This window comes from Pipistrellus hanaki (assembly GCF_964339955.1).
Source record: "Pipistrellus hanaki genome assembly, chromosome: 3".
Lineage (NCBI taxonomy): Eukaryota > Metazoa > Chordata > Mammalia > Chiroptera > Vespertilionidae > Pipistrellus > Pipistrellus hanaki.
The window spans coordinates 149565209-149586233 of NC_140505.1; the positions used below are offsets into that span (position 1 = coordinate 149565209).

The 21025-nt window shown below is 46.7% G+C and overlaps 1 protein-coding gene across 6 annotated transcripts in view; it reads left to right on the forward strand.

Annotated features, from left to right (window-relative positions):
• The window catches only part of PRICKLE1 (prickle planar cell polarity protein 1), a 104440-nt gene extending 92994 nt beyond the window's left edge, over positions 1 to 11446 (forward strand). For all 6 annotated transcript variants that reach the window (XM_084876644.1, XM_084876641.1, XM_084876642.1 and 3 more), the window contains exons 3-8: positions 1509 to 1622; positions 2239 to 2376; positions 3422 to 3625; positions 4894 to 5080; positions 5900 to 6763; positions 9511 to 11446. In XM_084876644.1, coding sequence (XP_084732770.1) covers positions 1509 to 1622; positions 2239 to 2376; positions 3422 to 3625; positions 4894 to 5080; positions 5900 to 6763; positions 9511 to 10385 — 2382 coding nt within the window. In that variant the 3' untranslated portion in view covers positions 10386 to 11446. The remainder of the gene's footprint in view (positions 1 to 1508; positions 1623 to 2238; positions 2377 to 3421; positions 3626 to 4893; positions 5081 to 5899; positions 6764 to 9510) is intronic.
• Positions 11447 to 21025: the final 9579 nt, after the last annotated feature.

A 21025-nucleotide genomic window follows, 5' to 3' on the forward strand; every position in this document is an offset into this window, starting at 1 on the left:
TAATTGGGGCTTTGTTTGGATTGTTATTTTAAGGAAGCTGAGAACATTCTGGATGTCTATTTTTATGTTCCCAATGCCCTTATAATGAACTTGTTAAACATTGCAGGTGATAAATATCATCCTAAGGGCTGAGGTATAGTTTGAAATAAAAGGTGTGCAGTTGCTTGAGTTACGGTTGCTTCCTGTATGGTGGGAACTCGCCTGAGAATAGGGGCTTCTCATTCTTCACGGGCCTTGCATCATGCTTGGCACACAGGGGTGCTCAGTGTTTTTATAACTGCAAACGCTGCTGTCACTGATATAGTGGGGAGAAGCCGGAGTGCCGGTGCACTAGATAGGAAAGCGATATTTTGATAAACTGCTTATTAATAAAGAACCCCTGCCCTAGCGGATTTGGCTCAGTGGATAGAGTGTCTTCCTGAGGACTGAAGGGACTTGCAGAGGAGGCAGCCGATTAATGATTCTCTCTCATCATGGATGTTTCTATCTCTCTCCCTCTCCCTTCCTCTCTGAAGTCAATAAAGAAGTATAGATAGATAGATAGATAGATAGATATTTTTTTTAAGACCCCCTTTTAGAAGCTGAGGGTGGGTAGGTTTTATGAGATACCAAGGCATTGAAGCAGCAGGCCCCCAACTCCCCAATCGTCTTTCTTTCTTGAATCCCTCTTCTTCCTTCTCAGCACTGTGGTACTCATGAGGGGATGCTCCTTTAAATATAACAGGAAAAACAGTGAGTTCGCCTTTCCGAATGAACCTAGTTTAGCTCAGCATGGCTCCCCTCCAGTGTCTTTGGGGAAACGGACTCCGGTATTTAGAAAATAACACCCATGGAAGCAAATAAAGCCGACGCTTGGTGAGAACCTGATAAGGGAGAGTTTACAGAGGGTAACAAAACAGCTTTTTGTCTTTGTAGCACGTAAAACTCAGAGATCACATTCACCGTGTTTGCGTGCTGGCAGGGTTTGAGGCAGTGTCCCGCAGCCTGTGTGGCCATTTGTAGCATTCACCCAGGACTCTTCCCTGACCCTGGGGAGACCCGGCTAGGGAATGGAGGCATTGAAGGTGCATATTTTATGGCATGTAATTTATGACAGCCCTAATTGTCACTGCAAATTGCATTCCTGAAGAGGAGTTAGCAGCTGGCTGCGAGTTGGCTCAGCTGGCCTTCTCATTAGCACCAGAGGTCAAGCCCTGGCCTTGCCAGACAAGCAACTTTTTTTTTTTTTAATAATATTTTATTTTACAGAGAGGAAGGGAGAGAGATAGAGAGCTAGAAATGTCGATGAGAGAGAAACATCGACCAGCTGCCTCCTGCACACCCCCCACCGGGGATGTGCCCGCAACCAATGTACATGCCCTTGACCGGAATCGAACCTGGGACCTTTCAGTCCACAGACCGTCGCTCTACCACTGAGCCAAACCGGTTTCGGCGACAAGCAACTTTTTAAGATGGAGCAAGCAAAGACGCTCACTTTCTCCGTGTCTCTCTCTCCCTCTCCCCCTCAGATCCAGCTCTATTTCGCTTGCTTACCCGAGGAAAAGGTTCCGTATGTGAACAGCCCTGGGGAGAAGCATCGAATTAAACAGCTTTTGTACCAGTTGCCACCGCATGACAATGAGGTAAGACAACAGGAAGAAGGCTAAGAAAATAAACGCCAAGCATGGCGATGCCCCTCATAAACCCCGGCTCCTCCCAGCTCTTGCCTCTCTTCAGTTAAAGTGTGGCCGCTCTCCATTCTTTGGGAGAGAAAAGGTGTCAGAGCAGTAAACACAGGTTGGTGTTTACAGTGTTTGTGGCCACCCACCAGGGACCAGGGGCTGCAGGTGCCTGCGCCACCCCACCCCTTCCTCCAGGCCCAGCGCCTCCTGGTGTCGCCTCCTGGTGTCGTTCGGCCCGAACTGACCTGAGTGCCTGCAGAATGTAGAGCAAAAGTGGCAATTAAATTGAAACCTTTTGTAGAAAGGTTAATACGTTACATTTGTTTTAGAGTCTCCGCTGACAGGAGTTGAAATTAAACATTTCATAATTTTTTTTTTTTTTTTTTTTTTTAAAAAGAGTGTTCTTTTACATTGCTTTTCCCTCTTGCTAGAGGCCGTAAGGTTTTGAGTCAATGAGAGGGCTGGTGTCATTGCTAAACCGGAGCGGCACGGGGCAGGCCCTCTGAGTGCGTTTTTGGAGACGGAGCTGGTGAGGGGGCCGTGCTCAGGGCGGTGCTTCTGTGTTCCCCCCGCGCAGGTGCGGTACTGCCAGTCTCTGAGCGAGGAGGAGAAGAAGGAGCTGCAGGTGTTCAGCGCCCAGCGGAAGAAGGAGGCGCTGGGAAGAGGCACCATCAAGCTGCTGTCCAGAGCCGTGATGCACGCCGTGTGCGAGCAGGTAGCCCTCTCCGGAACGAGTGGCCCGAGGTGGTGGCGATGTGGATGGAGCGAGCTGGGGCGGGAGGGCGGCAGGGCCAGCACCCGTGTGGGCCCCCGAGGCCTCCAGAAACTAAGCCCAAGAGAGGCAGCCTAGCTCTTCACCAAATGGGGACTCATGTTTATAACCGGCTACACCGCTGAGTCTGCCAGGAAAGTCAGCCAGCCCTTGGGCAGACATCGGTGACCTCCTGCTCCCCCAGGGTCCCGGCAGGTTGGGAGGTGCTGGGGTACGTACACCGTACACCGAGGGCTCACAAAAGGCAGAGAGAGTGAGGACGTTCAGATCCTCACCGGCCATTCTCAGCGCCAGAAACGCATCCAGCAGGAGGCTGGCTCAGGGAAACCACCCTTCATGGGAGTGGGACGAAACCCTTCTTAGGAACGGTTTCGGGTAAGGTTTGGCAGGACAGCCCTGATTTTTAACAATTTGTCCCACGGCGTTTTTAAAAAAGTCCCGATTTTTTTCCAAAAATCGGGACTTTTTTAAAAACGCCGCGGGACGCGGGACAAATTGTTAAATCAGGAATGTCCCGCCAAAAGCGGGACGTCTGGTCACCTTAGTCTCGGGGGAAGTCTGTCTGTCGGAGGCCTGCTCCTTTCTGCTGAGAATTGCACCTCATCCAGCCTTAAGAAGCTATTCGTCACTCGTAGGAGGGGAGAAAAAAAGCTTTCCTGCCAGCCGAAACCGGTTTGGCTCAGTGGTAGAGCTTCGGTCTGCGGACTGAAGGGTCCTGGGTTCGATTCCGGTCAAGGGCATGTACGTTGGTTACGGGCACGTCCCCGGTGGGGGGTGTGCAAGAGGCAGCTGGTCGATGTTTCTCTCTCATCGACATTTCTAGCTCTCTATCTCTCTCCCTTCCTCTCTGTAAAAAATCAATAAAATATATTAATAAATAAATAAATAAATAATAAATAAAAAGCTTTCCTGGCAGATTGGGGACTCGGTGGCACGTGGAGAGGCCGAGAGTCCCGTCACCCAGAAGGATGGTCCTTTGTGTTTTCAGTGCGGGCTGAAGATCAACGGCGGCGAGATCGCCGTGTTCGCCTCGCGGGCGGGCCCCGGCGTGTGCTGGCACCCGTCCTGTTTTGTCTGCTTCACGTGCAACGAGCTGCTGGTGGACCTCATCTATTTTTATCAGGACGGAAAAATTCACTGCGGCCGGCACCACGCCGAACTGCTCAAACCACGGTGCTCGGCATGTGACGAGGTAAAACGGCTCATCCCTTCACGCCGGGGAAAATAAGCGCCCAGCCAGCCCCTGTTCCACTGCTCACCGCTAAGCAAAACAAAGAGCGGCCCCGGGCGTCTGTGCATCCAGAGCTGGAAGGCTCCCGATGGATGGGGAGAGCAGAGCAGAGGACCTTATGCCTGTTAGGGAAAGGGGGACCACACCGAGACTGTACACGCGTTTGTACACACCCAGACTCGGTACGGCAGGACACGCACTCCGTTAACAGTGGCTCCCGGTGGGGCATGTGGGAAGGGATGGTGGTGTGAAAGGGATTTTTTTCCTTAAGCTTTTTACAGTCATTTTAGATGGACAGAGGGGTTGGAGGCGTTAGAGGTCCTCACACCCTTCTCCCAGCTTTCCCGGTTGTTAGTGTCTTCCAGAGTCATGTGCATTGAAACTGAGAAGTTAATGTTGCTGTTATACCGTTAACTAAACTGCACACTTTAGATTTCTAGTTTTGCTACTAATGTGTCTTTTCTATTCTAAGACCCAATCCAGGGTACCTCATTATGTATATTATATATACAAATATATATATATGCATATATATGTGCACAAATATATATTATATTTACATATATATGTATATATATAATTTTTTTATTTTTCCTGAGTTTCCTTCGCTCAGTGACAGTGAATGTTCATTTTTTTCTTTATACATTTATTTGGGTTTTTTTTAAGTTTTTTTTTTTAATAATGTGATATTTGAAAATGTTTTTGAAACCAAAAATGCAAAGAACGGAGTCTTCAGTCTGCCAATGGCCACCAGGTCAAGCGAAGCAGCAGCTGTTCAAGTGTGGCTCACACAGCCCAGCGTCTGGATTGCTGTGAATGTTGACTCCACAGACATTTTTACGAGTTTTCTATTAAAACACAGACCACTGAATTATTTCAATGCAAATGTCTTCTTTGCCAGATTATGCCAATAAAATGCAATTGGGGAGCAAAATAATGACCAAATTAATTATCTCCAGTGAAGAAATCTATTTTTCAATTATGGTTGACATTCACCATTATATTGGTTTCAGGTGTACAGCACAGGGGTTGGACATTTATAAAGTTTAAACAAGCACTTAGTTGCTCTTTTTTCATGTTTTCAATAACTGCTCTTGTTTTAGAGCTAAAGCAAGTCAGAGTGAAGCTTGAGGCTGTTAAGAAACAAGGTTAGCCATCTAAGCGACTTGGCCTTGGAAAGAGCTCACAGTGATTTTCTGTCACCCTCTGCTTCCCTATTCCTCTTAAAGATCATTTTTGCTGACGAATGCACGGAAGCGGAGGGTCGCCACTGGCACATGAAGCACTTCTGCTGCCTGGAGTGTGAGACGGTGCTGGGCGGGCAGCGGTACATCATGAAGGACGGCCGCCCGTTCTGCTGTGGCTGCTTCGAGTCCCTGTACGCGGAGTACTGTGAAACCTGCGGCGAGCACATCGGTGAGTCCCAGCCCGGCCTGGCTGCTCGGCCTCGCTCCCATCAGCCTTTATGATTGTCCACAGTCTATTTTTTTTCTTAATTGAGGTGTAATTTTCATACAGGAAATGGACAGATCTTAAGTGTTTCAGTTTTATGAGTTTTGGCCAGTGACTATAGAACCGACACTCATTTGAGGGATTTGCATTCTACAGCGTCGCCTGAGCGATGGGATCCCGAGCATTGCTCCTAGGGGAGATACAGGGAAAGGTTCCTGCCCGCCCCCGGTCACATCTATTGTTGGCTGGTTAACACTGAAGTTGCAGCCAGCAACGCTGTACCATGTGACTGGATGTCGCTTATCGAACACACGTATTTTTTTCCGTAAGGAAGATCACAGCCTTCTTGTACTTAGGATCACTGGACAGCATCTTAGCACTATGCGTGAGGGCCACTTAAGTAGCAAAAGCACCAAAAAGTACAGAAATCTAAAGGAAACATGGTATAAGTAGACCACGAATATGCCACTTGTTGAAAGCACAAGAGCAGAAACAAAAGGCAGAGGGTCACCTTGTTTGTCCGCACCTGGGAGCATATATGGTGGTCAACTCAAATTTCCCCTCCCCCTCTGCACATGGCCGCAAATGACCTTGAAAACTGCAAGTATTGATTTGGGGGTTGCAAACAAATTTTAGCAGTAGGCAAGCATATCCGCAGATACGGACTTGGTGTGACCCGCAGCCCTATCAAGAACCTTCCCATCACCCCTCTTCCCGTCCCTTCCTCCTGCCTCTGTTTCAAGGTTGATCTGTAGCCTGTTGTTCTGTCCTTTTCCACAACAGGCGTGGACCACGCCCAGATGACCTACGACGGGCAGCACTGGCACGCGACCGAAGCCTGCTTCTCCTGCGCCCAGTGCAAGGCCTCCCTGCTGGGGTGCCCCTTCCTCCCCAAACAGGGCCAGATCTATTGCTCAAAGACGTGCAGCCTCGGGGAGGACATCCACGCCTCCGACTCCTCCGACTCTGCGTTCCAGTCCGCGCGGTCCAGAGACTCCAGGAGAAGCGTTCGGATGGGCAAGAGCAGCCGGTCGGCGGACCAGTGCCGCCAGTCCCTGCTCCTGTCCCCGGCTCTCAACTACAAGTTTCCCGGCCTCTCGGGCAGCGCCGATGACACCCTCTCTCGGAAGCTGGACGACCTGAGCCTCTCCAGGCAGGGGGCAGGTTTCGCCAACGAAGACTTCTGGAAAGGCAGAGTCGAGCGCGACACCCCAGAAGACCCCGAAGAGTGGGCCGAGCATGAAGATTATATGACGCAGCTCCTCCTCAAGTTTGGTGATAAAAGCCTCTTTCAGCAGCAGCCCGGCGAGATGGACATCCGAGCCAGCGAGCACTGGATATCTGATAACATGGTTAAAAATAAGACCGAGTTAAAGCAAAATAGCCAGAGCCTGGCGAGTAAAAAATACCAATCTGATATGTACTGGGCGCAGTCACAAGATGGCCTGGGAGATTCGGCGTACGGCAGCCACCCGGGCCCGGCCAGCAGCCGGCGGCTCCAGGAGCTGGACCTGGACCACGGGGCCTCGGGCTACAGCCACGAGCAGGCGCAGTGGTACGAGGATTCCCTGGAGTGCCTGTCGGACTTGAAACCGGAGCAGAGCGTCCGGGACTCTATGGATTCTTTGGCTTTGTCTAACATCACAGGTACGTAATGCAGGGATTAGGCGGTGTTTGGAAAAAGAGTCACTAATAAGTCTGTTCTGGAAATGGACCGTCCTGTACCAGGAGGTTAATTAAAACTGGAGACCAAGGGAAGGAAGGCGTCTCATCCAGTGCCAAATGCTGTCTAGCAAAACAAACATGCAAATGTGTGTGCATATATGTACACACACACATATTCATATATATTCTTTATACATATAATTATATATATATATATATATATATATATATATATATATATATATATATATATCTTATTGATTTGGGAGAGGGAGAGAGAAACAGAAACATCAGTGATGAGAGAGAATCATTGATCAGCTACCTACTGCATGTCCCCACTGGGGATTGAGCCCGCAACCCAGGCATGTGCTCTGGCTGGGAATTGAATAGTGACCTGGTTCATAGGTCAACGCTCAACCACTGACCCACACCAGCCAGGCTCATTACACTTATTTTAAAGAGGAAGAACCTGACTTATTTCAGCGATGGAGTCTGTGTATTTGTCTCTGAAAGATACTATACTCTTTGGATCGTACTGTATAAAATTCAAGTTATTAAAATCAGTCTGCCACTTTATAAGCTCATAACATTTTTTTTTTAATTTCCCTGCATTGCCCTGTGGCAACACAGAGCTCAAAAATAGCTGAATAGTTTTTTTTACCCATAAAATAAAATAATTTCACTTCATTGTTTCAAAGCACATTCATATCAGTCATCCATACTGTATCTTTAAAATGACCTTGAGCTGTATAGAGTGGATATTATTGCATTTTCCAAATGAAGAACTTGAATTACCAGAGGCTAAATGCCTAACTTCACAGAGGTTTTTCAAGGCAAGATCAAGCTTGGAACCCAGATTCCCTCCTGTAGCTCATATTTGCAATAATTGTCTTTGGGTGCAAAAATGTTACCTGGCTAGTGACAGCCAAACAAATATCATCCAGTCTTTTCCTAAAGGTGACGTTTCCGTAATGTGGACAGGAAAGGCTTTAGCCTATGCCAGCTGCTGCAGCGGCAAAGAGGGATGAGCCAGCGACCCCCCTCCCCCAGGTTTCTGTTGGACTTGTCAAAGGGGAGTTGAGCGTGGATGAGACTAAATTATGAAGCATCTCCTGTTTTTAAAATATTTTTTAAAAATATATATATTTTTATTGATTTTACACAGAGAGGAATTGAGAGGGATAGAGAGTTAGAAACGTCGATGAGAGAGAAACATTGACCAGCTGCCTCTTGCACACCCCCCACTGGGGATGTGCCCGCAACCAAGGTACATGCCCTTGACCAGAATCGAACCCGGGACCTTTTAGTCCTCAGGCTGACGCTCTATCCACTGAGCCAAACCGGTTTTGGCTGTTTTTAAAATATTTTAAAATCTTTAAATTAATTTTTAGAAAGAGGAAGGGAGAGGGAGAGAAAGAAAAACACCAATGTCCTCACACTGACCAGCTGCCAGCCGCACACCCCATACCTGGGCACGTGCCCTGACTGGGAATTGAACCGACAACCTTTTGGTGCACAGACAACATTCCAATCAACTGAGCCACACTGGCCAGGGCTAGCACCTCCTGTATTTTAGGTCCTATATTAGGAGTTTAGCACTTATCAAAAAAATAGAAATCATTTGGTACACAAAACAGACTGAATTGGGCTCCCTTTAGAAAGTAGGAAGTTACATAGTACCTCGAGACACCAGTCCTTATTGTCACTTCTGTCTGCTGGGTATTCATTTACCTTCCCTTGCCTGGGCCCTCTTAAAAAAGGGAGAACAAGTATCAGCTTTGGGGAAAGTTCCAAAGTAAGACTAATCTGGAGGTGGCATGTTATTTCCTGGGTTGAAGGGGAAGACGACTAGATGGCTGTCTAGGTTAGGGGCTGGCAGACTTCTTCTGAGATAGAACTTCTGGGCCACCCAGGCTCTGTTGCACATGCTCAGCACTGCCACTGTGGAAAGCAACCGTAGATAATACGTAAATGAGTAGGTGTGGCTGCGTTCCAGTGAAACTCTATCCACACATAGGCTGTGGACCGGGTGTGGCCCTTGGGCTGTGGCTTGCTGACCACAGTCCCGGTATGCAATGAGGAAACTGGGTGTAGGTGTATGAGGACGACGATACGGTGGCCATGTGGATGCCAAGGAGGGACCGATGGGGATGCTCAGGTGAAGCAATCTGGCTCTGATGGATTGAGAGGCAGAATTCTACCATGTCATGTGAATAAAGTAATGATGAGATTTTTTAAACATAAATTTGTATTGATTTCAGAGAGGAAGGGAGAGGGAGAGAAAGACAGAAACATCAATGATGAGAAGAATCATTGATCAGTGACTGCATGCCCCACAGTGGGGACCAATCCTACAGCCCTGGCATATGCCCTTGACCGGAACAGAACCTGGGACCCTTCAGTCCGCAGGCTGACACTCTATCCACTGAGCCAAACGAGCTGGGGCTAATCATGAGATTTTTTTTATGAAGAGCTTTTACATTGTTACTGTTCATGCCATGTCCTGTAGGCTCCAAAACAACTGAACTTCTAAGAAGGGCTGTGCCCCTTGGGTCAGTAACAAAATTCATACCTCCTCTCTTCATATGCATGTTGTGTTGACTTCGTGGGTGGTCATCCACTATTGAAATGGAGAATTTTCTTTGAAATGCTTCCTTTCAGCTGTTTGTCCTAATTGTCATTTGGTCAGGGTCACCGAGACTCACATCTCGTCTTGGCTTTTCTCATAGGGGCTTCGGTGGACGGAGAAAGCAAACCGAGGCCGTCCTTATATTCCCTGCAGAACTTTGAGGAGATGGAGGCGGAAGACTGCGAGAAGATGAGCAACATGGGGACCCTGAACTCCTCCATGCTGCACCGGAGCGCCGAGTCCTTGAAGAGTCTCAGCTCGGAGCTGTGCCCAGAGAAGATCATGCCCGAGGAGAAGCCCGTCCACCTGCCCGTGCTCCGGCGGTCCAAGTCCCAGTCGCGGCCGCAGCAGGTCAAGTTCTCGGACGACGTCATCGACAACGGGAGCTACGACAACCTGGAGGTCCGGCAGCCCCCGATGAGCGAGCGGACGCGCAGGCGGGTGTACCACTTCGAGGAGCAGCCGCGGGGCTCCAGGCCCCACCACCACCACCGCCGCCGGCGGAGCAGGAAGTCCCGCTCCGACAACGCCCTGAACCTCGTGGCCGAGCGGAAGCACCCTCCCAAGGACCGGCTGCGGCTGTACACCCCGGACAGCTACGAGAAGTTCCTGCAGAACAAGAGCGCCCGGGAGATCCAGGCGTTCCTGCAGGGCGCAGACCTCTGCGGCCGCTACACCCACGCCACCTCCGACTACGCGCTGCAGAGCCCGCAGGTGCCCCGCTTCCTGGGGCTCTATGGGGAGGACGACGACTCCTGGTGCTCCTCTTCCTCCTCCTCCTCCTCCTCCGACTCGGAGGAAGAAGGCTACTTCCTCGGACAGCCCATCCCGCAGCCCCGGCCACAGCGGTACGCCTACTACACGGACGGCCTGTCCAGCCCCACGTCCGTCCTCCCCGCGCCGCAGTTTGGCCCGGGCATGACCAAGTCCAAGAAGAAAAAGGGACACAAGGGCAAAAACTGTATTATTTCTTAACCCGGTGTAGCCGTGGAGGCCCCGTCTCAGCTTAGCCATGAACCCTCTTGACTCAGATCCTCTTTCTTTCGTAGGAAAAGTTGCTAACATAGTTGAAAGTGCTTTGCCCATGTACACGAGCGCCCCCCCCCCCCCCCCACTGCTGTTTACAGTGTCCGGTTAACACTCAGAAGGTGTGATGGCTCCCAGTGACCCTCCCTCGGATGGTGCCAGTCAGGTGCATTAGGGTGTCTGTTGTATTGCTGCTTTGGTCTGCAGTCTGCGAGAGAATCTTCTAGAAAACTGTCATGAGGGTGAGGTGATTGGAGGGGGGGGGGGGGTACCGATTTTAGATGACGGAGAACGCCAGCCGCCTTCGTGAAGCAATAGTGTTTGTCGTTGTCCACGCCAGGTTGGCCCAGGGCCTGATCGGTCTGTCTTACTGTGCGGCCCGCACGGAGTCACACTGACCCAGCCAACACTGTGCGCCCCCTCGCACGGGGCCGCCTCGTCCCCTTGCCGTCCTCTTTAGCCAGGTAAACTTTGTATCATTGTATTAGCTCCAGCTACAGATTGAAAAACAAAACGAAACAAAAAAAAAACTTTGCTATTTATAATGTAGTATTTCATAGACTTAAGTGTATTCCTAATTTAACGGTGCAAATATTAATGTACATAATGTACAGTTCAGATTTTAAAGCTGATATTTTTATATCCCTGAATTGCAAGACGTTTGTTACACTGCAGTGCTAGATTTCTTAGGGAACCAGAAACAGCATTTATGGATGAAACGATTGCTTGTATTTTAGTCAGGGTTTATAAGTTTAGATGGTCAAATTTATATTGCCTAGTGATGGAGAGCTCCATTTTTTTTTATTTTCCCTCTTCCCCCCCCCCCCACCCCCAATATTAAAAAGGCTCTGTATGCATGGTGGGGCTATGTAAATAGTCTTTAAAACTATGGCCCTATTAATCTTCCAAGTGTTATTTATGGGTCAAGCAATGTAAACTGTATAAATGTAAAAACAAACAAAAACCCCATATAGACCCCTGGAATATATGGTAAAAACAAGTAGAAACTGTTTGGGTGGATGTTTTTTCCCCGGCTTGGGGATGGTGTATGTGGGGAGGTTGGGGGGAGGGAGGTCCCATTTTTAGCAAGGTGGTGATTATCTCATGGGAAGAGACCAAAACTACAAGGACCTGCTTTTTTGTGGCAGAGGACTTTGTAGATTTATTATTTGAAGAGAGGTTATTCCTTTTCATCCCTCCCTTCCAGCTAATTGGTTGGCTTTTAGCAGCAATTTTGAAAACCGGGCCTTCTGATTATGTTTTTCTTTTAAAATCTTTAAATTAGAGGATGCTGTACCACTGACTATTTCAACTTAATAGGAGGTTCTATTTCAAGGGAAAATTATCTTAGACTTGAACTAATGAGCTGATATTTCGGTATGTGCCATTCTTGCACATACGCTGCAGTCCTAGCTAAGGTCCCAGTGGTATTTTGGACCTTTTGGGAAGGTATTAAATAAACAATAAATAATAACCTACTTTCCTGAAATTTTCACAAATTTTTGCAAACATACCCAGACAGCTTCCACTTTGCTCCTGTGTTTCGGCATGATTTCTTTTCCAGTTCCTCTGCCGTTAACAGACCACCATTTGAGGCCTGCCCGTCCACCGCCCCTGCTAGTAGGCTGGAAAGTGGGCTCGTGGCACAGAGGCACGGCTGTCCGTGTTTACCGGAATGAGAAAAGCCGCGAGGCCTTGGGAAGGAGCCACACGAAGCCAGTTGGTAACCAGTGGTCGGCGGCATCCCTTGCACACATCCCTGGACACAGCAAGGCTTTGTATCTGGTCTACACAGAACCCCTCAGAAACACCACTGCTGAGAGCTCTTTACTCAGTAACTCTATCATCGGCTCTCTGGTCTGGTTCATTTCAAAAGTCAACAATGAAAAGGAAATGCATGCACATGGCAAAAAAATTCAAACAAGAATGAGTGTCTCCTTTCTACTCTTCACCCCCAGTCCCTCAAGCCCCCTCCCCAAAGGTAACCACTGCCATTCATTCCTAGTGGAGCCTTTAGATGGGAAAGCCTAGTTACATAAACACACCTCTTTTATTTTTTTAAAGATATATTTTATTGATTTTTAACAGGAAGGGAGAGGGACAGAGAATTAGAAACATGAGAGAGAAACATCGATCAGTTGCCTCTTGTATACCCCTCACTGGGGATATGCCCACAACCAAGGTACATGCCCTTGACCAGAACCAAACCTGGGGACCCTTTAGTCCACAGGCCGATGCTCTATCCACTGAGCCGAACCAGCCAGGGCTAACCACCTCTTTTAAAAACAGTATAAAACTATACACGCTGAGATCTGCTTTTTTCACTGTACATGTGGACATTTCAAATGGGTGCATATAGGCCTACCTCATGCTTTCAATGACTGCATAGTATTCCACTTTTAGGTATACTGCCATTCACTTAACTTTGGTGCTGGACCTGAATTTCCTCATCAACACCTTATCCTGCACTGGCAGGTGGCACAGCAATTCTGAGCAGCACACTCATTGGGACAAAGTCTATAGGACAAAGGCATGTAAAATGTGGATGGGTATCAATAATATTCCTCAAAAAAAAAAAATTTCCCTGCTTGACATTTGCACTAACATTGTATGAGAATCCTTATTCCATCACAATCTCACATAACATAGAAACACTTTTTTTAAAAAACCTTCTTGGAACCTAATGCTGTCAAGCATGGGCATCCTGCATGGACCTGATGTCCTCCTATAAAAAAAAAAATTTAAAAAAAAAGAAGAAAAGAAAAAGAATGGGAGTCCTTTAGAAAACACTGTTGCTATATGGTGCTCATAGAGGATGGGTAACAAATAGGTCATTTTTTTTTTTTTTTTTTTTTTTTTTTACCTATTTCTTCAGGTCATGCTTTGCCTGGGAAAATGTGGTTATAAATGAAGTCACTGTCCTCAGTGGTTTTCAAGTCATTCTCAAAAGAATAGTTGCTTTTGCTTCTTCTCACACTTCATTTTTGATTTCTATAAGGATTAGATTGCCAAAAGCTTAAGGAAATGCAGAAATATTTACTCACAATGATAATGCAATCTTTCACGCTTATTAGCAAAGGAAGAAAGGAAAGCGACTGCCTTGCAGTTCTATAAAGACTTGGCAAGAAAATTAAGCATAGTTGCTAAAAGGTGTGCATAGATTTAGTTAACAAGAGTGCACATAGGTCAATTTTTTTGTGTGGTCAGTCACTAAACTCTAAAATGTCCCAAGATAAATCTCAGATGTTAAAACACTGCCTCTAATCTCTATGTGGGTGAAGCAGAATCCTGATGGTTGCATTTCCCTCACTTCAGTCCAGATTGGAGAACATTTAGCTATGGCCCATGGAGTGATGCTGACGATGACAGCGGGAACTCGGGTGGTGTGTGCTACATGCCCATGAGTCGGCTCCGACTCCCAGGGACCCTATGAGTGGGTGATGCCCACCATGTCCTGTGCTCAGCAGCTCTGCTCAGCTCTGTGACTCCTGCCTGTGGCTTCCTTTGCGGAGCCAATCCATCTGGTATTTGATCTCCTTTTCCTGCCGCATTCCATTTTCTCAGCATTATCATCTTTTCCAAAGAACCTGCCTTCCCATGATGTGCCCAAAGCAGGACAGCTTCAGTTTTGTCATTTTTGCTTCCAGTGACATTTCACGCTTTGTTTGCTGTAGGACCTACTTCTTTGTCTCTCGGGCGGTTTAAGATGTCTGTAGACATTTAACACTGTGTTTCATATGAATCTGTTTTCTTGCCAGCCTCCCTCGTTCACCTTTCACATCTGTACACAGTAACTGAGACCGGGAGGATATGGATGAATGGCCGTAGGTTTGGCCTCTAATAGCACATCCTTGTTTCCAGTGATCTCCTAATTCTTCCACTGCCTTCTCTTGGTTGCAGTCTCCATGGGAATTCATGACTGGGCCAAGATAAGCAAAATCTTTCACAATTTCCATGTCCTCATTGTCTCTGTTAAAGTTGTATATTTCATCTGTAGTCATGATTTTATCTTCTTGCAAATGCAGTCCTGTTTTGGCTTTTTTTTTTTTTTTTTCCTTTTTTCTTTTCACTTTCATCAAGTTTCAAATTATTGCTACTTTCTTCCCATAAGATGCTGTCATCTGCATATATTTATTGATATTTCTTCCACTAATTATCACTTCCTGAGTCTAGCTCAGTTTTCCATGTGGTATGTTCTGCATACAGATTACACACATAGGAAGATCAGGTGCACCCTTGTCTGACACCTTCGCCTACAGGAAATCACCTGTCCCTCCATAGTCTGTCCTGACGGTGGACACATCAGGGGTGGACACATCAGGACAGTCAAGGGCTGGGGCATGCCCACTTCCAGTGCAATCCACAGCTTTGCACAATCAACACAGTCAAAGGCTTTCCTGTGGTCCATGAAACATAGGCTGACCTAACATTCTTTGGAGCACTCCTGTTAGCTCTCGTTAACAGGTAATGATTCATTTCGTGCACACATCTGCTATTCTTGACTCTCTGCTTTATTGTTCCCAAGTTAAATAAAAGGTCCCAGAAGTGAAAGGAGATACCCTTCATAGTCTAACCCTTTCACTTCACATACAAATCAAGGGCCTTTTTAAAAGGGTGGTAACATTGGGCACCCGCGACTGCTAGATGTCCACACATGGCACACATCCCTGCCCAACTTGGCCCCTGGGTGTTGGGACACGGACGTGTTGGTGTGGACTTATTTCAGGAATGCCCAGGAAATTTCACCACAGCCGTCATTAAAGTGTAGGCACACTCGTGTATTGAGCTTCGTTTCTAATGGACACTTGACTCCTGCCACGAAAAGGAAAACCGGGTTGCTAAGATTAAGAGAAATTGGGAATTTGAACTTTTGTGAAATATCCCAGTTTTAAAATACTAGCAACTAATTCAAACATTTCTAAAACACTGTGAATAAAATAAGCCTGCCATCAGCAAGTCTCCAACGCATGAATTATAAATTCAAGAGACTGAAGCTGACCCCACTAAACCTTGGAGCTGCCTAGGGGAGGCACAACAAATTATTGTTTCTAGAAATACATTGGACCTTTATGGGTACACAAAGAAGAAAATTTAATGGGATAAAAAAAAATTACACTAAGAGTCTCATCCATTCAATGTCAGTAACACAATTATGATAAAAATCTATTTTTATTAGTCGAATGAGGAAATTGCTCATTGCCTAGGTAGGTTCTCTCGCCGTCCTTTGGACCTGTTTAAAAGCAGAAGGCATGCTCCTGCCCAGTCCCCATGGGGTTCTGCAATCTCACACATCAGGAAGGCTTCTGGGTAAATGGGGTAAACAGGGCCAAGGAGAAATAGGCAGGAGCAAATTTTGCATCTCTGAGTTCACATATTGTCAAGGTCATAAAATCCTGAACTTACAAATAAGTGTGGAGGAAAAAATAATGGGTACATATAGAGTTGGTCACAGGATTAGAGCCAAGTTATTCTTTTTAAACAGACCTGTTAGAATTCCCATTTCAGGGATCAATTTTAGCCTCAACTTTTTTTTTTGCAAAGGCAAGCTCACATCTCTCCTGCTCTGTGTGCACGGGCGCTGTTATGCCAACTTGAGAAGTAACTTGCATTTGATTCCAGACAACTTAGTACCACGAAGAATATGAAACCAGTAAAAATGCTGAAAACTTGTTTCAGCATTTTTATATAAGTGAACCAAGAGACTGACCTTGAAAAAGACAATTACAAGGCTAACAGAACCCAGCACAAAGTTGACCTTGGAGTGATGCAAAGCATGCTGGACTCCAGGAGTCAGGCCTTCCGGCCGAGGAGGCTCACCTCCCATGTTAACTCGAGCAGCTTACGTGCTCTGGCCAGTTTCCACTCTGTAAAGTGAGAGCCACACCATCACCAAGGCTTGCTTCCAGCTTCAGTGCTTGGTGGAGACTGGACTGAGTTTTTCAGGTCAGAAAAGTCTTCCCATTCAGCAGTGTCACTTCCTTTTTTGTGACTCTTTCATTTACCAACATATTTGTCAGGTCAGGATTCCAGAAATGATCCCTCCAAAGACCACGCCTCGTGGGTCCTGGAAGTTTTAAAGAAAGATGGTACTTTTTAATTTTAACGCTTGGGACTCTGAGTGAGCAAGGGGTTACACTAAGTCATGAGTAATCTCCCCCCAGAATGCACATGCTTCAAGTCAGCGTTAGCCTCGTTAATTAGACAGTCTGAAGACTGCAGCGAGTTATGTGAAAGGTAAGGTATTTCTCCCGTTACCAGGATGAAAAGGAAGATTTTTTTTTCCTGTATCTCAGAGGGCTGCTATTGGCAGCAATCTTAGCCTGGAGTCTCCGAACATGCTGTAAGCAAAGCTGAAAAGGTGTTAACTATATTTAATTAATGCTGGTTCCTAGGAGAGTTGAATTACCAGGTTCATTCCACTTCAATGGCTCTTCTCCAGCTCCACCAGGGGTCCAGGTATAGCTCCCATAGAGCCGAGACCTGGGCTGCACTGGCCGTGGGGCCGTACCCCCCCTCCCCCATGCTACTTGCCCCTTAACTACCCCTCACGAACCTCAAAGGTGTTTTCTACAACAGCTCCAAAGCAGACGTCATGGGAACCAATACAGAAGGCAGCAACAACCGAGGGCAAACTGACCACCAAGCTTTTCCACCATTTCCAGGAACACTGAATTCAGAGTTTAGAGATTTGAGCCCTGGCCAGTTTTGCTCAGTGGTTAGAGCGTTGGCTCTCACACCGGAGGTTCGTGGGTTTAATCCCCAGACAAAAGCACATATCTGGCTTGCACGTTCGCTCCTCACCTGGTCAGGGTACTTGCTGAAAGCAGCCAGTCGGTGTGTCTCTTTCACATCAATTTTCTTCACTCCCTTACTCCTCCCTCTCTTTAATTCTGTGAAAATCAATGGAAAGGGTATCATAGGTGAAGATAAAAAAAAAAAAAAAGGTTTGAGTAAATCTCTGGCATTCCCACTTCCAGCAATCTGACCTCAAGGCAAGTTATAACTTCTCTTGCCTTGAATGTAAAATGAGAATACAATCCCCACCAGCTTATTACATGGGAAAATGTTCGTGAGTCAAAGAACACTAGAATGTGACTTTAACCTTGTTTAGATAGTGAAATAACCGAAAGCATGGTGCTTCTCATAATCCTATTTAGTATATTAAACCTGATACACATGTTAAGCCACATCCAATGTGGTACACTAGATTGTACTATAAAAAAGTAGCAGGATACAGCCGAAACCGGTTTGGCTCAGTGGATAGAGCATCGGCCTGCGGACTGAAAGGTCCCAGGTTCGATTCCAGTCAAGGGCATGTACCTTGGTTGCGGGCACATCCCCAGTAGGGGATGTGCAAGAGGCAGCTGATCAATGATTCTCTCTCATTAATGTTTCTAACTCTCTATTCCTCTCTCTTCCTCTCTATAAACAATCAATAAAATATTTTTTTTTAAAAAAAAGTAGCAGGACACAAAGTTTTAAAAATGGGAAGTTCCTGCCAAAGTGGGGCTAGTCCCACACACTGACCCTAACTTAGCAGGTAAGGACATTATCCCTTGGCCCACATTCCCACCTCAGGACAGAGGCGGGCAGGAAGGCCACGGCCATCACACTGCCCTGGGGAGAAGCTGAGAGAGCTCTGTCTCTCCAGGGCCCAGGGATGGATCAGGTTGCTCCTATGTTCACAGGAGACCACCTCTCAACTGAGTAGCCCTGCAGCTACGGACACCACCCCTGAGATGTCCAACACTCAGTCCTGTCTAGGAGAGGAAAGGGAAATCAAAAGCCTGAGCACAAAACAGATGCCTCAGCCTGGTGAGCTGCTCGCTGGTAGACTGCATCTTCTTCCACTCCTTCCCCAGCCTCGGCCCTGCCTCCCACAGCCCCACCCACTGGGGGCTGACCCCCTCCTGGCTTCAGCAGCCTTCCTTCCCCACCTTACCCACCAGACAAGCGCAGGCTGTAGGCAGAGGCCATCTGGGATCTGGTGCCAGGGAGGAGCCCAGGTGGCTGGAGCTGGACCGGCTGAAGGTGTCGCAGACATTGGGGCAGTGTCTTTCTCAGGAGTTTGGTCACGAAGGATGGCCTCTTCCCACTTGGAGGACGTAGGGACAGTCACTGGATCCTCTCCCCTTCTCAGGCAGCTTGCCAGCCTCATGCTCTCAGTAAACCCTCAGTGCCATCAAAGACAGGGTCAGGGTCTCCGCCAGAAAGTTCATAAGTGGGGGTGCCAACAGGTGACCCCAGAAATGGGCCCTGGGCCAAGAGGAGCTTTCCCTTAAGATGCAGCTCTGAAGGCCACATTGCCATTGGCCAGGGCAGCTCTGCCCCCTTTTCCCTCCTCCCCATCATATGGATATTCTAACCAGGAAACACAGACAGCACATGGTAACCTGGGCATGGAGGCATACCCCAAGCATCCTCTTGCAGCAAGTGTCTATACATGTTGTGGTTATTTTACATGTTCTTGAATGTTTATATTTCAGAAAACCTCTACGATTTCATACATACACACGATAGCTTAAAACCTTACACAATTTTAATGATCGTGCTCTATCATTAGAACACCATTAATCTGTGGGAACACAGCTCAAAAAAATAGCATGCTATAGATTCAAGCTGTCTCTACTCCTATACAAATACACATGAGGCTTTAATATTTCTCATCAAGTGACATTTCAAATATGACTTGAAACAAACTCGGTGAACTGGCAAAGCCAGTCCCCGTTACTCCAAGATCGATTATTACAATGGAAATGTGGGACTGGTGCCACCAGCCAAGGGCAACTTCAGTGACACCAACCCTCCAATATCATTTACTTGAGCGAAAGTGGGCCGCTAACAAGAAACCAACCATGTGGCTTAAGCCAGTGTTTTTCAACCTTTTTTGGGCAAAGGCACACTTGTTTCATGAAAAAAATCACGAGGCACACCACCATTAGAAAATGTTAAAAAATTTAACTCTGTGCTTATATTGACTATATATAAAGTAATTCTCTTGAATAGGAATCAAATAAACACAAAGAAAGTATTTTATAATTACTTTATTATGAAATATTAAGTAAACAAAATAGTGAAAAATTATAAAATTCTTGTCTTGTCTGCACCTACGGCACACCAGGCAACATCTCGCGGCACACTAGTGTGCCGTGGAACAGCGGTTGAAAAACGCTGGCTTAAGCAATCAAGACACTGATTCCTCTTTCACACAATAGTTCAATACTCCATTTGGTCACGCGAGGATCCAGGCTCCTCCCATCTTGTACTCTGCAATAAATCAAGGCTGGGCTGTTACTGCTTCAGTTTTGGGAAGGGATAGAAGAGAGCATGGAGGAGGCATAGCTATTGTCCTAAGGGTCCCAGACCAGAAGTAACAGTACTTTCATTCCAATTCCACATTAAGAGAACATAGTCTAAGTTGGTCACATATAACTACAAGAAAAGTAAATGCAGTCTTAATGAGCAGTTATATGACTCAATTTTGACTCCATTACCATGGAATAAGGAGATAATATATTCTAACTAGTACCTTAGTGACTAGCCTCCCTTGTTTTGTATCACTGAAGTGGGTAATATCAGTGCTCTCAAGAGAACTGGCAGGAATGATCAATGTACTGTGCTAACCCACAAATCTTGGTGTGGCCAGGAGAGTGTGGCCGTTACGGGAGCTCCAGGTGTCAGCCTCAGCAGCATTACAGCCGTACAGCTAGCTACCTGGGTGGCCAGCGGCCTGAAACACTGAATACTGTCCACTAAGAATATTTCAGGGATGGCCAGACCACCATCTCCAAAACGTTTGCCAAAGAACTGTCAGTCTTGGAGTGTAGGACCATTGGCAGGAGCTCTGAAAGGAAGCTGAAACCACTACATAATGTTTTGGCAAGGTAGCAGAGTCCTTTCTTAAGGGGATCTGGCCTCCCCTTCCTTCAAGAGGTTCTGCATCTATGAACTGGCTCAGGGCTAGGAAGTGGCTGAGGACGTATGAGAAATCAACATTTTTGGCAAGAATAAATAAATACAAAAGTAGTATTTTCAAACCTCATAGGAGAGAAAGGACAAAGTTATAAGCATTCAAAATCCTTCACATTCTGCTCTCCACCTACCCTTTTCTACATTCATCTCCTACATCTTCCCCAACCAGCTTCAGTCCCTATACTATCCCTTCCTTCTAGACTTCTAATACTACTTCCCGTCTTCTGCTGGAATAAGACCCAGGGGTTAAATTTCATTTCCTTTGTGAAGTCTCAATAAATCTGAATCCCTAAAACATCCCAAAGGATGCTAGGAACTGGGTTCACAAAGACAACATGGTTCCAGAACCCTCCAGAGGTTACTGCAAAGATGTGAGATTTTAATCCTCCAGTTCTCTGAAACCAGGCTCATAATTACACACCCAATGAGCACTACTCTGGCTCGATTTTATGTTTAACTGCTTTCTCAGATATCAAGACTCCCTCTGACACCAAAGGTAATAGTTTCTCAAACTTCCTCCATCCTGCTGAGCAGATGAACTGAACAGTAGAAAGGAATAAAAATCTACGTTTCTGCAAAACCCTTCAAAAACCGTTAAAAAGAAAAACGACAATGTA